Source organism: Arvicola amphibius, chromosome 6, assembly GCF_903992535.2.
Source record: "Arvicola amphibius chromosome 6, mArvAmp1.2, whole genome shotgun sequence".
In the NCBI taxonomy this organism is placed as follows: Eukaryota; Metazoa; Chordata; class Mammalia; order Rodentia; family Cricetidae; genus Arvicola; species Arvicola amphibius.
Genome location: NC_052052.2, coordinates 147165920 through 147180907, shown reverse-complemented (window position 1 = coordinate 147180907; position 14988 = coordinate 147165920). Strand labels below are relative to the sequence as shown.

Below are 14988 nucleotides of genomic sequence, written 5' to 3'. Positions count from 1 at the left end.
ACCTGGTGGTCACCCAGTTTGAAAGGCTGAGGCAGGCGGATTGAAAGTTCTAGGTCAGCCTGGGCTGCACAGTGAAACCCTACGTCAAAAACAAAACAAAACAAAACACAACAAAACAAAGCACATCAAAATCCTTCTCAGCATGGCATCCACTAAGGCTTCTGTCTTTGGAATGGCCTGTTCTCCCAAATTGTCTTTGAGATCCCCAGCCAGAAGGAAGCCACCTGACTTTACTAGGATTTTGATTCTGTTTGGGTAGCTTAGTTCCAGGACCCCAGAGTGAGGTCATTCTACTTTCAGGCAAACTTACAAGAGAGGTCCACTAGATTAAAAACAGAACTGGGGGTGCTAGAGAGATGGGGATGGTGGTTAGGAGTGCTTGTGATTACAGAGGATTGGGGTCAGGTGTGAGCACCCACACAGCGGTCCATACCTCCAGCTTCAGAGGATCTGGTGCCCCCTTCTGACCTCCGTGACACGCATGGTGCAATGCAGGAAAAACACTCAGACATAGAAAATAAACAAATACATCCAAAAATGAGAAAGCAAGCAAGCCAACAAGAATTGGGAAATCAAATCCAGTTTGAAAAGAAAGAAGATCGGGGGTGGGGGGACTCTGCTGTGAGCACAAAGCGGTTCTTCCGTCCCTGTCTGTGGTGGACAGACTGAGCGAGCACATGGGAATCTGACCTGAGGACACTCTTAAAATGAAGTCATCTGTAATTAACTGCCTGGCTCTGCATTCTTTCCAAAGTCATGGCTCTTTAGTACCCACACTTGTGATAACTCACGTTTCCTGACTACAGGAATCCCAGGACAACCAATTTAGGAAGAGGCTGTGCATGTCCTCTTATGTAACCTTTGCACTACTGTAGTGGATGTGATGTTTAAAATATCTGCTTTTATTTTCTCTTCTTATAGTGCCTGAAACAGTATATGTTGCTGTCAATCCGAGAAGGATGTGGGTCTCCCATCACTTGTCCTGACATGGTGTGCCTAAACCACGGGACCTTGCAGGAAACTGAGGTATGAATGTGTGCCGTGGCCTTCCCGTCTTCCCTGCTGAATTATTTCTTAGGATCTTGACTCTTAAGTATTGCCTACTAGGGAGCTAGTGACAAAATACAGAGGTTAACACTTTCAAGGAGTGTTTTATTGCCCCACGGAGCTGGAATCTTTATACAAGCTGAGAGGAGCGCGCCGTTCATCTCAGTTCTGTTTATGTATGCCATCTCATGTGCTGTAGCCGCTCTTCAAACGGGCAGAGATGCTAGAAACCAAACTCAGCAGGAGTGAGGCTTAGGAGGATGCCTAACGGATGGTCTTGTGAGCCCGAAAACGTTGAAGGCAGATAGACCACAATCAGGGAGTTAATGCGGAACGTAATGATGGCAGGTCTACACTAGTTTGTTTGTGGCTTTCTGCAGAGGTAGCTGGAGGTTGAAACATTTCCAAGAGCAGGGAGGGAGACTGCTGTGGGCTCAGACAGGCTGTTCCCTGGAGCAAGAGTTCCTATCTCTCCAGATTGCACTCCATCTCATCCTTTTGTTTGGTTGACAGCCCCTCCCCCATTGACTGGCCTGAAATCTGCCTCCGGACCTTCAGGCTCTGTTCACCTGAATATAATGAACTCTTGTCTAAGAGACCGTGTAACTCTCCAAAAGTACCCCTGAGGAACTGATGAAATAGACTGTCCATTAGATAAGCACCAAGAACCAGCTTAGCACCAGACCTTCTTCCTGCTCCTTCTTTGGCCTGTGTACTAACTAATCCCTCCCTCAAACCTCGTGAAGTCGGGTGTTTTCTTTAAAGAAACTGAAGTCCAGAGACTGTAAGTGGCTTGCCTCAAGAAACCTGTCTAGAAAGAGCTAGAATTCTTATCCAGTTCCTGTGACCTCCGTAGCATTAAGGGGGAACAAAGCAGGCAGACCAAATGTGCAGCAAAGGACTTGAGCATTAGGGGCTCATGGTGTGTGGGTAGACATAAATATGTATATAATTAGATATCCTTTGCTTTATTAGAAAAGCAGGGAGAAGTGGTACAGCTACTCCTACCCTGACTTAGTCTGTCCCGTGTGCAGTTTATGAACACTGGTATAAGGGATTAATTTTTTTAGAAGTGCCTTTAAAGGATGCATAAAGGAGTACTTAATGGTGTAGAGTAGTTGACTCATTTTAAGAAAATAACGAAGCCAAAGTTTTGTTAAAAGGATTGAAAACGCACCTCCTGCCCACAAGAATCACTGCTTGCTTTTGCCTTGAGTAATAGGATAGGGAGACTGAAGGGTGAGAAACTAGAGCCCGCCATACCGCTCCCTACGTGTCCTGTTCTTAAAAGGAGGCCCAAGTATCCCAGAGCATCCGTCTTGGCGCTGGCCTTTCCAGCTTGTTTCTCTGATGTGTTACCTAGTCCAAGGATTAAACAGAGAGCACAAGGTGCAAGTACCACCCTGTGTGCAGGGACCGAGTAGAGGCCAAGGCAGCCCCACACCATCCTGGAGGAGCTTCTGACCTGGCAGAGGGGCCATAAATGTACAATGAGCCAGACAGTCATAACAGTGAAATGCTGGTGGGGGCTCAAGCCTTTACTCCCAGCACTCAGAAGGCAGAGACAGATGGATCTCTGTGAGTTCGAGGCTAGCCTGATCTACAGAGTTCCAGGACAGGCTCCAAAGCTACAGATTAATCCAGTCTCAAACAAAAACAGTGAGATACAAGAGACATGGAGTAGTCTGTAATAGCTGTAATTGGGTGAAATCGTATTTAATTCCTATATGGAAAAAAATCTATTAAACATAAAGGAACAGTTTGGTGAGGTTTCAAGGCAAAGCTTATGAAATTAATCTAGACCCAATCTGGCAGCTGCCAGTCAGGTGTGGATATTTAATTGTAGTTTAATTAAAACTCTATAAAAGAAACTTAACTCTTCTGATGTGCCGCTTAATAATTGCTTTGAAGTGTTCATAGCCATTCATGGTTAATGGCTACCAGATCAACAGCTCAGAGCAGAGAATCTCTGTCACTGTGGAGAGCCTAGTGGCCCAGTATTATCCTGGGCTTCACACAGAAGCACTACCTTATCTACCCAACATCTTGGATGTTGACTGCCAGGCCAGTGTATTTGAACACGTGGGGAGTTTAGCCCAAGCCTCTCACAGAGGTATTCTGGTTGTCCTTGCATACCCATTTCCTGGTAGTGTTCTGCCCATTCTTTCCCAATGCTACACAGTCTCTCCTTCCTAGCTGCTATGAGCTGTATTAAGTTTCTCTGCCCAACGCAATTTTACTTTAAGGCTATATTAAAACCAAACAATCCCATAATACTTCTCAAAATTCATAAAAATTTCAAAGTATATTTGAGAAAACAGAACAAGACTATGCCATACTAAGCCAATTTAACATTTACCACATCTTTTTCTCATTAGATGGACAGAAAGACTCTCTTCTAGGGCATTTGTGGGCCGTTTCTGTTCTCACTGACTTTTACCGACAGCCCAGCTCATGAAGAGCATTCAAATACAGTAGTCAAGTTCTTAACCAACCTGCTACAACTTGAGTCTCCTGTGGTAAAACCGTGTAATGGCAGTGGGGGTTGTTCTCATTTGGAAGCTTGAATTGAACTGAGATTATATTGGAGATCTGATTAGCTTTATCTGTTTATTTGGGACTCTTCCTTTCAAAGTAGTGCTGCACACAGAAGAACCGGGGCTGTCACCCCCTTCCTAACCTACGGATTTCATTATGTATAATCCTTAGGCTACTCTATGGCCCGTAGTCTCTGCTGTTGTTACTGTATCACAGTGGGGCCCATTCGTGTGACACTTAACTGAATTCCACCATGACGATTTTCCTCTTTACACTCGAGAAACATATTTAATCATACAGGTAGCACATAAATATCCTTGTTGGAAATGGTTCTGGCTACAGCCGGCTAAGCTCTTTGTATGTGTGCTTTCCTCTGTGGGTCCAGCTTGCTCACTTGGCTGGGCTCCCTGTCTGTCTTCCTGAATCCTCTAAATTGGCTCAGCTGTGGCTCTGCCTCTTCATGTTTATCTGTCAAGAATAGCCTCATTAGTAAAGCATTTTAATGCCTGGTTCAAGCCCTGTTTGCTTACGCGGAAGACAGGAGAACATGGCGCCACCCCCCCTCTGTGCCCCAGGAGCTGGTGATGGACACTCGTGGCTTAGAGGTGACACGGGAGCCAGGGGAAAGTCGGGTGTTCCTCCATTGCATCATCTGGTACTTTCACCTACTGCACCGCAGGGTTTTCCCATGTATTGGAACCAGGAACCTGTCCAACATGGAATTATGAACACAGGACACAGATTGCTATTTCTGTCAGCTTTACTTTAAATAAAGCTCTGTATTGAAAGGTGATGTTTAATCTCAGCAGTTCCCTGCAGTGTTGGAGAAGTGGCCTGCCCCTGCCGGGAGAGCCTACACTGTTTGCCTGTGTCATGTGACATTAACGTGACAGGCACATAAAGCCCTTTGAACAGTGCCTGTCACTGCATGGCCAGCGGAACTGGACTTTTCCTGACTGGCAGCTGGTAGGGGAGTCAGGAATGCACCACCTTTCACCAGCCTCTCACACACCAGGCCTCTTCTCAAGTCCTGGGGCCAGCCTGCCTTTTACTCCCAGGATGCACCAGAGGAAGGGTGGGTACAGTTGTCCTTGCCAGGAACAGGGGCTCAGAATTTCTGTAGCAAAGGAGTTAGAGTGTAGAGCTCAGAGGCCCAGGGGAGGAGAAGGAGAAGAAGGGCTAAGGAAATCTGAGGTTTACATGTGCAAAATACAGTTTTTCCTCCTCCGACGTGTTTATTTAAGGTGGCTTTGGGAGAGGCAGCTGGAGCTATAGGAGCCAGATATTCTTCGCAGCTGCCCCTGGCATCTCTCCGTTAACAACATTCCCTCCCGTTACCGTGGTGGGCAGTGGGGGCAGAAAGATGAAGATGCTCCAGCTAGCAGGCCTCTGTTCCTGCTGTGACGTCAGGGGACAGATGGGAAGGGACTGACTGTGTCTCTAATAACCGTCCATTGTCATGGGTGCCGGCTGGAGAAAAGCTAAATTTTGGAGGTGAGAGGGACAAAGGGATCTGCCAAACCAGAGTGAAAAGTTATTTTTGAGGTTTCCAGCTGAAATTTATTTTTTGAACACATTTAGATTTTCATTTTGAGATGTATTTAAAGCCTCATGTAAGTGGGAAATAAAATATCTGAGATTCTTTGAAGCTGTGCTGGACAACTAAGCAGTCGTTTAGTTGAATCTGTCTCTGCTGTACACATGGGTGTGTCCTTTTAACCCCTAGATTCGCAGCGGGAGGAAAGACAACCTGTGGAGTGATCTGGACCTTGGTTCCAGGATGCCCCCATCCAGCCCCGTCCCCTCCGGCTGTGACGCCCTCTGGCTCTTTCCATTCAGGATTTAGGTGTTGTCCTCAGACAATGGGTGGATGCACTCCTTTCTGCTCTTCTGGGCGGGGCTTCCTGTGTGTTGGGATGAGACAGAAGTCATTGCTAGTTTCTGCGTTTACTTCATACAAGTGGTTTTTTCTGTTTCCATTTTTGCAAGTCATGGCACCTCGGAAATGCCCAGACCTTGCGTGGCGGGTCATGACAACCTATTCATGGCCAATTCACTCATCTGTCACAGTCCACCGTTCAACCTGTGTCTTTACTTTTTTTTCTTTAAGCAGCTGATTTAAAGGGCCAAACCTGAATAAAACCTTGACTTCTCTTTCCTATTGGTTTGATTTTATAAACCAATAGGCTGTACGTCCCAAAGCCTGTCCTTAACTTAGAATTACCTATGACATTTTAGTGTTCTCTTTCGAAAGAGTATTTGCAGCAAGATCCACATTTCTTCTGGGGCCACCTATCACTTTGGGCATAAATATTTGTGATGGATGGGCTCCACTCTCCCCTCCTCTCTCTCCTCCTTTTCTTTTTTCTTTTTCATGGGTTAGTGTTAATGTGGGTGGGCGGCTTGCTTCCATATGATGGTTCCAGCAAACAGTGATTCAAACTCAAAGCTGTGCCTCGCTTTTCAAAGCTTCTTCTCAGCTGTGGATGCTGGAGATACCCAGTCAGCTGTTGTGTGTAGCTGTCCTGGCTCCCTGTAGAAGGAGAGTCAGAGAGTGACCACCTAGAACTCGTGCTTGTATGCCTTAAACTCAATTAAAACTCCTCACACAAAACCTGTTCAGATAATTAATGCCTTGAACCAGTGAAGGCAATCACACATGTATTTTTTCCTCTTTCCCTGCCCGCACTTTCTGTTATTGAAAGGGTGCTATCTAACTTAAATAGCATTCATTAAGATCCCAGAGAGATGTCTTAATGGTTAAAAGCATTTCCTGAGGACCCAGGTTTGGTTCCCACTACCCAGATTGGGTGGCTTACAGCAGACTCTATCTTAAGTTCCCCTTTCTGTCGGCATCTATACACATGTGGCAGACATATTTAAAAAGTGACCCCAACTTAAAACACTCCTGCAGGTATATGCAAATTACAGAGGACAGAGAAATCTGGTCTAGAATCCTGCAATCACATCAAGATTCTAACATCGCTAATACTGTGGTCCCCACGTGCCTCCTGACGGTCCCCAAGTCACATATGATCACGAGAAGGCATCAGGGCAACCACAGCTGGAGAGCAGCATGCAGACAGCTGGCCTGTATGTGTCAAACATGTGGAGAGCAGGAGAGGAAAAGATAAACTAAAAATGGCCACAGAAGGCCCAGGAGACGCTGCAGCTAGATACAGGGCTGTAGCTTGGAGTGCGTACCAGACTGGAAAAGGACATTAGTGGGAGAATGTGTGAAGTTTTAATAAGTCCTGGCAATCATTTAGTTGTATCATACCAATTTGAATTGTATTCTTTTAATAATTAACGGCAGTTTTCATGTAAGGTTCTCTTTAGGAGAAGTTGAAAGGGTAACACTTGGGAAGTTTTTTTTTTTTTTTTGGTTTTTTGAGACAGGGTTTCTCTGCAGCTTTTTTAGAGCCTGTCCTGGACCTAGCTCTTGTAGACCAGGCTGGCCTCAAACTCACAGAGATCCGCCTGCCTCTGCCTCCCGAGTGCTGGGATTAAAGGCGTGCGCCACCACCACGCCGGGAAGTTTTTATTCAACCTTTACGACATGTTGTGAGTCTGAAATTTATTTGGGAATGAAAAGTTTCAAAAGAGCATTACAGTGTGATTTTGAACAATTTTGAATATCTCTGCCGGTTTAAAAAAAAAGAGGATAAGGGTAGATGTAAAATAGCTCTGTATAATCTCATTGATTTTCTCCTGGGATTGCCAGTCTGGCTGCCTGGCACTTTTTGGGCTCTTGTGAGCATTTCCAAACACCTGCTGCAGGTGCCAAACACCTGCTGCAGCCCTTTCACCTGCAGCCTCACGGACCTTTCCAGAACTCATCGTAACAGTTATTTAAATTTTATAATTGTACAAATGGAAGCCTTAAACAGCTCTAACTTAGCTCCAAAATGGCAATGAAACCAAGAATTAATACTTTGAATAGTGTGTGTGTGTGTGTGTGTGTGTGTGTGTGTGTGTGTGTGTGGTGTTTTAAACCAGGTTCAGCTCTCTCTCATCTAAAACCTACACTGTGAGAAAACACTTGAGGACATGAGTTTTAAATGACAAAATATAAGAGGTGGCAAAATCAGGGAGAAGCTTCATTTTGATTCTTTTTTTTATTTTTTTGGTTTTTCGAGACAGGGTTTCTCTGTAGCTTTGGAGCGTGTCCTGGAGCTAGCTCTTGTAGACCAGGATGGCCTCGAACTCACAGAGATCCACTTGCCTCTGCCTCCCAAGTGCTGGGATTAGAGGCATGCGCCACCACCACCTGGCTTCATTTTGACTCTTAAGTGTGTATGTTGTTCTGAGTGATTTCTTTCTGTGAGCACATCTTGAGCGTAGCCCAGATGTCCTGCCAAGGGCTCTGCCTGTGGTAGGCTGTCAGCAAGCTTACTGAGAAGATGCGCGCCCGAAGGGCAGAGCTGGTGGGGAGATGGGTGTGCTCTGGGCCTTATCTGTATTCTGTAAGGATCACACCGAGCACTGATGACTCTTGGTGACTACAAACTTCAGGGCAAAAGTTGACTTACTTTGCTAAAGCCTAATTCTAAATAAATATTTGACTTTATGAAATAGTAAGTGGAAAAATCAAACTAGGTCAACACATAAAATGTTAGAGATTTATGCCTTTCCTCTTGGCCTTAAAGTATTGGTCTGATGGAATCTGCCTTTCTAATTTAAAATAAACATCCAACCCTATTGTTAGTAGCTTTTACTGTGCCACTCTCTGTCATTTTTCTCATTAACATAGAATCTGTCTCTAAAAACACTTTCTCTCTTATTTGCTTGTCTCCCATAAATATTATGTGGATTAGCTATTATATGACTTGTTCATCACTGGAAAAACAATATTATTTGGAGCTTTTTTGATGGATTTAAAGAAGGTCTGTATCAATCTGATGCAAATCATTTTAGTTGAGGGTGATGACTGGTGCATAGACTCAGTGATCTCAGTAGCATTCGAGAAGAGGAAGGTAAACATAGGATTATGGAATACCACTTTGGACCCAGATGACACCTACTCCAAGTCAGCTTGGGCCCAAGGTGGAAGTAGCGTTAGATCACTTGCCCTCTACATATGGCGACCAGTGACAGAGTCAGGCACTGAGTCCATCTTCTAATGCCCGATGCCTGGACTTGCTTTCTTCAACTCTGAATTTATTCATCGTGCCTTTGACTTTTAGGGGAGTTTTTTTTTGGGGGGGGGTGGTATTATAGCAAATTAATAAATCTAACTTTCCATATTACTAAAGTCCAATTATACTTTTAACAGAACTATAGCAAAATGCATATATCATGAAATTGGACCCATTTTTTCTCACAAGGTTTGTTAAGGGACTGTTCTTTAAGGTACCAGGTGAAAAACCCATCCCCCGCCCCAAATTTGGTAAAAGAAAGTTTGAAGGGAAATGTTTTTCAGAACGGACCGATTTTATTGTACTGAGTTAGGTATGCAGACGACTGAACTTGTTTATTTTGTGATCTTTAATTCATTTCTGTTAACTTGGTCTGATTGTGAAATAAACAGACCGAGACTACTTTTGAGGCACATAATTTTATTATAAATGTACTTTTAAAATATATCGTGTTATTAAATGCAACTGTATTTGCATCGCCATCTTATTGTAGCTTCTCAAAGCAGGCTTTGTTTCGTCAGTTGTGAAAATGTTTTCATTTAAGTGTATTTTGTAACAAAAGTATATCTATAGTTTATATATTCATGATGTATATATAATAATTCATACATATAGTAGCTTCATAGTTTAACGCTAGAATTATCAAGGCTAAGAGTAGGGGCCCATAATTGACTTGTTGAATTCCTGGGAGGCCGATCTCAAATCCTTCTGTTTCTCATTTGTAATTTGGCAACATCAACATAGTTATACATTGCCATCAATGTAGCTAATATTTTTAGAATTCCAGTTTATAAGAGAAGTTAGCTTTTCCTGACTTTGAAATGCGATTGTAAGATGTTTAATGTGTTTAGCGGTGTCGCTGTCAGTATGAATCATCGTTGTTTACTAGGAAGCCCTCGGTCCATTCTGCTGTCCAAAGTAGAAGCGGGAGTCTAGTCACAAGCAATGTCACAAGACATTGCCTTGTCGCCACTGCACAATATGTCAGTGTGGTGTAAGCGAAGGGAAGTTTGTATCATTCAGAGCGTACCATGTCTACGTACAAAGTTTGCGTATTTACTGAGGTGCTGTCTACTTGACCTTAGTGTTTAATGATCCAAAGCTACAGCTATGGTGTTTGGAAAGTCTCTTTTCCAGTAAATGTAAAGAAGGAAAGAGTTTCTTTCATATCTGTCCACAAACAACGAGAAAGCCCCAGATATCAAAACTTGGTTAGTAGCTGCCAACCAAGGCAAGGAATGGAGGCAAGCAGGGAGTTTTATTCCTCACGGCTTGAGCGGTGGTGCCTAACCTTGGCAAGAGGAGGGGGATGGCCTGTGAACTGCTGCTTGTATTACTTCCTGCATGAACAAGTAGGGACAATGGATTCCAGGCAACTGGGACAGGGGTATTGAGGCAAAGTCAGAGAAACATATCAGAAAGGGCTGGGGATGTAGGACCCTCCGCTGACCGAAATCTCATCTCTCTCCAACGTCTCTGATTTCAGATTGCCTGTTTGGTGCCCGTGGCCGAGTATCAACTTTACCAGAGGTTAAAGTTTGAACGAGGTACATATTCTTCTGCCTATCCTAGTGGGGGATGTGGTTTTTACACACATCATCTTTACAGGAGCTTGCCTGCAAGATTAAAGCACCTGTGGGCTGTCAACAGAACCACAAGGGGCTACAAAAGGTGTAAAGCAGTAATTGCCACAAGCAATTTCAACTCTTCCAGCCACAGCCAGGAGAGGAAAAAAAAAGCAAACAAAAATTCAGACTAGCAGGAAATGGAATTTTCATTATGTTGGTTATTTTGTGGTTTTGATTTGGGCTGTATCCAGAAAGGTATTGCAAAAGTAAAATGGTTTCATAATAATAACACGAAGGAAAATTTCTCTTAAGCTAGTCTTATCACTGTTTTTCTCACTCTTGAAGATCATTTTTAGAAGAATAACCAGTCGAAACATTGTTATTGGTCCTCATGAGAAAGTAGCCTTTGTCTATCCTTTTGGTACTACTTTTGCGGTCATGGCTATGCCTAAGAATGTGGGTGTGTGTTATTCTAATAACATTTACAAAGTGCTGGGCTGATATGTTCTAACTTTGGCCTTGGAGCATTTTTCATAGCCTTTTTCCTTACACAGCCCGTCTGTCTGTAGGGTGTGTGTTTTTATAACCATTGGCGCAACCAGATCTTTTTGAAGGAGTTTAATCGCTCCTACTACCCTTAAGCCAGTCTTGAACTGGATGGTCCCTCTTTTTAGTATTTGAGAAGTCGGAGGAAGATGTTTCCCGCATAGGCTTCATTATTGTCTCACTAAGTAGATCACCAACCCTCATACAGTATGAGCAAAGTTTCTGAGGGTCAGCAGCTTGGTCTGGAACTGTCAGGATGCCATTCAGTTTCTTCAGCTGAAGTCTGGCTTGACCCTGTGGTCTATGAGCTCTAGGCTGCTTTGTTCTTCCGTCATGGGCGGATCACCCAGTTAAACTCATAAGGCTGATATTTGAAGCCAATTGTTTTTTCTTGTGGCCTTCACAATAACATTCCCTCTCTCTTGAATCATCCTCATTACCTAGCCCTCAGCAGCAGGCTGACGCCTTATTGCTTACATACAGGGAATAATAACATTAGACAAGTGCTAGTGGCTCCCGAAGTTAAAACTTTCTATGGTTCTTACGTACGAATATAAGGTTTTGGTTGATGTTAAACATGGTGACCAAGACACCGAGTGTAACAAGGTCGATATTAATATCTATACACCATGTCCTATGACTGTTATCTATGTCTTGTTCTTCGAAATATCAACAGTTGTTGATAATAAGAACTAACCACCTTTACATTCCACACTCTTCCTCCTGTGTCTCCTTTCCCTAAACAAGATCATCGTAACAGTCTTTAGGGAATGTTTTCATATTGCCATGGGTGTAATGATTGACACATTATTAATGGAAACAGAGCAGTTTTTAGTTAGCAGGCCAAATAGTCTTTGCATCCAAGTGGGGTTAATAATCTTGTGAGTGAGGTGCACATGGGGGAAAAAAAAAACCTCAACAGACATCTTCATGCTCTTTCCCCAAATGGTGTCTTGCTTTGTGCGACTTTTGAGTTCTCCAAGTGTTCAATGTTTCTTATGATTGCCTTACACCTTCGTGGCATGCGGTACTGTGCTCTGTCTACTTCAAAAAAATTTAGGCAGGCTTTGCAAACAGAGTATTTGGGGGGTTGGTTGTTTTAGAGACAGGGTTTCTCTGTGTAGCTTTGGAGCCTATCCTAGAGCTAGCTCTTGTAGACCAGGCTGATCTTGAACTCACAGAGATGTGCCTGCCTCCGCCTCCCGAGTGCTGGGATTAAAGGCATGTGCCACCATTGTCTGGTGCATGTCTCTGCTTTCATCCATGATAAGTCAATCAAATAGTTTTATGTTTACATGCAATTTATTTTTCTCTACTTACAAAGTCTAGGTACATGTCCTACTATAGGACAAACTCAGGAAATTGAGGTTTTCCTATAAAAAAAAAACCCTTGAATTCCATAATGTTTTATAGTTCTGGACACTTCTTCAAGCCTGAGTCCATCTTTTTGGACAATGATGATCTCCTGTATCCTTCCCAACATTCTGGTCAGGCACACTTTCCTCCTCAGTTTCGTGTGTCCTGTACCTCACGGCCTCTTCTTTCAGGACAGGACAACAGCATCGCCTGTTACGTCACCCCTTCATCTCACCCCACACCCTTTACTGAAGGGCTCTACCCTTAGTTCCCTGGGTTCTCTGGTGCCATTTAGGAACGTGGCACTTTGTGCAAATTCATACAATACACTCCAACCATCTCCTTTAATTCAGGGTCCCCTTATTCAGGTATGAACCCTGCTTTCTGTAACCATGTCCCCGGAGATCATGACTCACTGTGGTAGGGATGTCCAACACGGCCATATTAAAGAGACAAGAGTCCCGTAGTGGTAACAGCAATTACATATATCTAATATTGTGATTTCTTTTGGCTAGCCAGCTGTAACTTAGAGGCTCATCTGAAACTCACCAAACTTGAGTTATGCAAACTTTTGTGGGTCTTGTAGTAGTGGTAGAACAAATGACTTTCGATGTTATTCCAAATTTGAAAATCTTTGAGTCTTTTTAACTCTCTTGAGAGCAGTCAGCTATTCTATGTGTACTGCATTGTCTATAGCAGGTGCTAATTCTGATTACTTTAGTTTAATGGCATTTTAACTACCTGCAGAAGACTCCTCTTCTTTAGGATATCAAAGACAAATTAACTTCAGCATAATTAAAAATGCATTGGGTCATAGAAATTAATACAGCTTGATTTATTTCAACTGATAATTAAATTAAATTGGATGCGTGATGTTTCCCACAATAATAATAATTCCTGTGGTGTCTCTTTTAGAGCAGACTCCATGGCAGAGGATGACAGGAGAACCGCTCTCGTTGGTTGAGCAAGTGTATAGCAGAATAAAAGCAAATTGCGTATGCCACCTGTGAAATACCACTGGTTGTCATGGAGGAAAAACAAGGGTTGAAGATTCAGTTTTGTTTTGTTTTTTTCTCTTCCCCTTTCACTTCCTCCCCCAGCGCTGAGGTTGATTGGGTTTGGGTTTTGAGAACTGAAAATCGTCATCCAGGTCAGATGCGGTTCTTAGATCTCGTGGCATTTCTCACTTCCCAGGCTGGTTTGATTTCCTAATAATTGTCCGAATACAGAAGCAGAGAAGTTTGAAATAGCATTTCTTGCTTTGTACAACTGCAGGGACAAGCAGTCTTCAGATAAATAGTCACAGGTCTTTACTTAAGTCACCAGCTCTCTTATGAAGAAGTAAATTGAAGTTCAAAGTCTGTAAATTTGCCTCTCTGATGAAGTATCCAGTGATTAAACCCTTTTAAATCATGCCCTTGCACACGATGTCATGCTCACCAGGACGTTTCAAGGTCACCATTGGGCTGGGCTGCTTTTGTCTAAATTCTTATATTCTAGGTTTATAAACTTAAAAAATTATTGGTTTACAATTCCATAATTTATATAACAGAATTTGATAATACCCCCATTGTCCTCTCTTAACCACTCATTTCTCCACTGAACCCCCTTTTCCCCACCAATCTCCCTCCTATTTGCATGTCTTTTAAATTCACGTATTTATTATTATTGTGTTGTATGTGTATGATGTGAGGGGAGAAACATACATGCCAAGGCATGTATGGAAGTCCGTGGGTTCCAGGGATTAGATTCAGGACATCAGGCACTGCTTAGCAAGTGTCTTGCCCGATGAACCATCTTGCGTGTGGTCTTAAGTTTGGAGAGAGAGGGCTGATGTAGGAGAGGAACGGCACAATTGTACACATGAAATCCTCCGGAATATGAGCAGTAGTGCTCACCGCAGGATGCTGGGTAGCTGAATCTATGCAAGCAGACCTGCGGCTATGGAGGGCTGACTCTGAAATCTATTTCCTATCCTGAGTTGCCAGATGCAGGCTCAGCCATGGTGCACGCAGACTTGCTGACTGACATGCATGGCCGTTTCTTCTGCGTGCTCTTTCCTCACAGGGGAAAGGAGAAGAAAGGCACACAGCTGAACGTGAGCGGGGAGATAAGGACCTCAGATGGGAAGAAGCCAAGGAAGGGAGTTCATGTCATGTTGTAAAATGTCCTTGTGAATATTGTACATGAGTCTTACAAAATAGACTTCCAGTTTCACACAGGTGTAAGTCACTTAAATGATGGCGGAGCCTGCCTTGTGGAGGTTACTCTGCTTTTCCAGTAATCAGTAACCCAGAATAAGAAATACATCTTACAAACAGCCACAGATTTAACTAACTTTGGATCAAAAATAATTTTTAAAAAATTGCTTCTGTACTGAATATGTATACCCATTTTTCATTATTCTCTAAGTAGTTATAACAATTATCCATATAGCATTTACATCGATGGCAGTCAGTGTTTTAAGGAAGCTGGGGATGATTGAAAGCATGCAAATACCATGCCATTTTATGTAAAGAACTTGAGCCTCTTTTGGTTTGGGTACCTGTACCTGGAGGAATGCTTGTATTCACGCACACGCATGCACACTTACAACTCATTAAATAGCTTTTGCAGTCCCTTACATGAAAAACATCACAGTAAAAAAATACACATCAAAGAATTCAGTGTTACTCAAAATCCAGAACAGGGGAAGTGTGACTGAAGAATGTGACTTTGGATTGTGGCGAGAATGCTGTGTGCAGTCAGTGTGTCTACTGTGCAATGGACAGCGCTGGGAATCATGACCACCTCAA

At 43.2% G+C, this 14988-nt stretch overlaps 1 protein-coding gene across 3 annotated transcripts in view; it reads left to right on the top strand.

The window, feature by feature from the left end:
• The window catches only part of Rnf144b (ring finger protein 144B), a 63981-nt gene that overhangs the window by 34770 nt on the left and 14223 nt on the right, over positions 1-14988 (top strand). For all 3 annotated transcript variants that reach the window (XM_038332331.1, XM_038332333.1, XM_038332330.1), the window contains exons 3-4: positions 922-1026; positions 10210-10270. In XM_038332331.1, coding sequence (XP_038188259.1) covers positions 922-1026; positions 10210-10270 — 166 coding nt within the window. The remainder of the gene's footprint in view (positions 1-921; positions 1027-10209; positions 10271-14988) is intronic.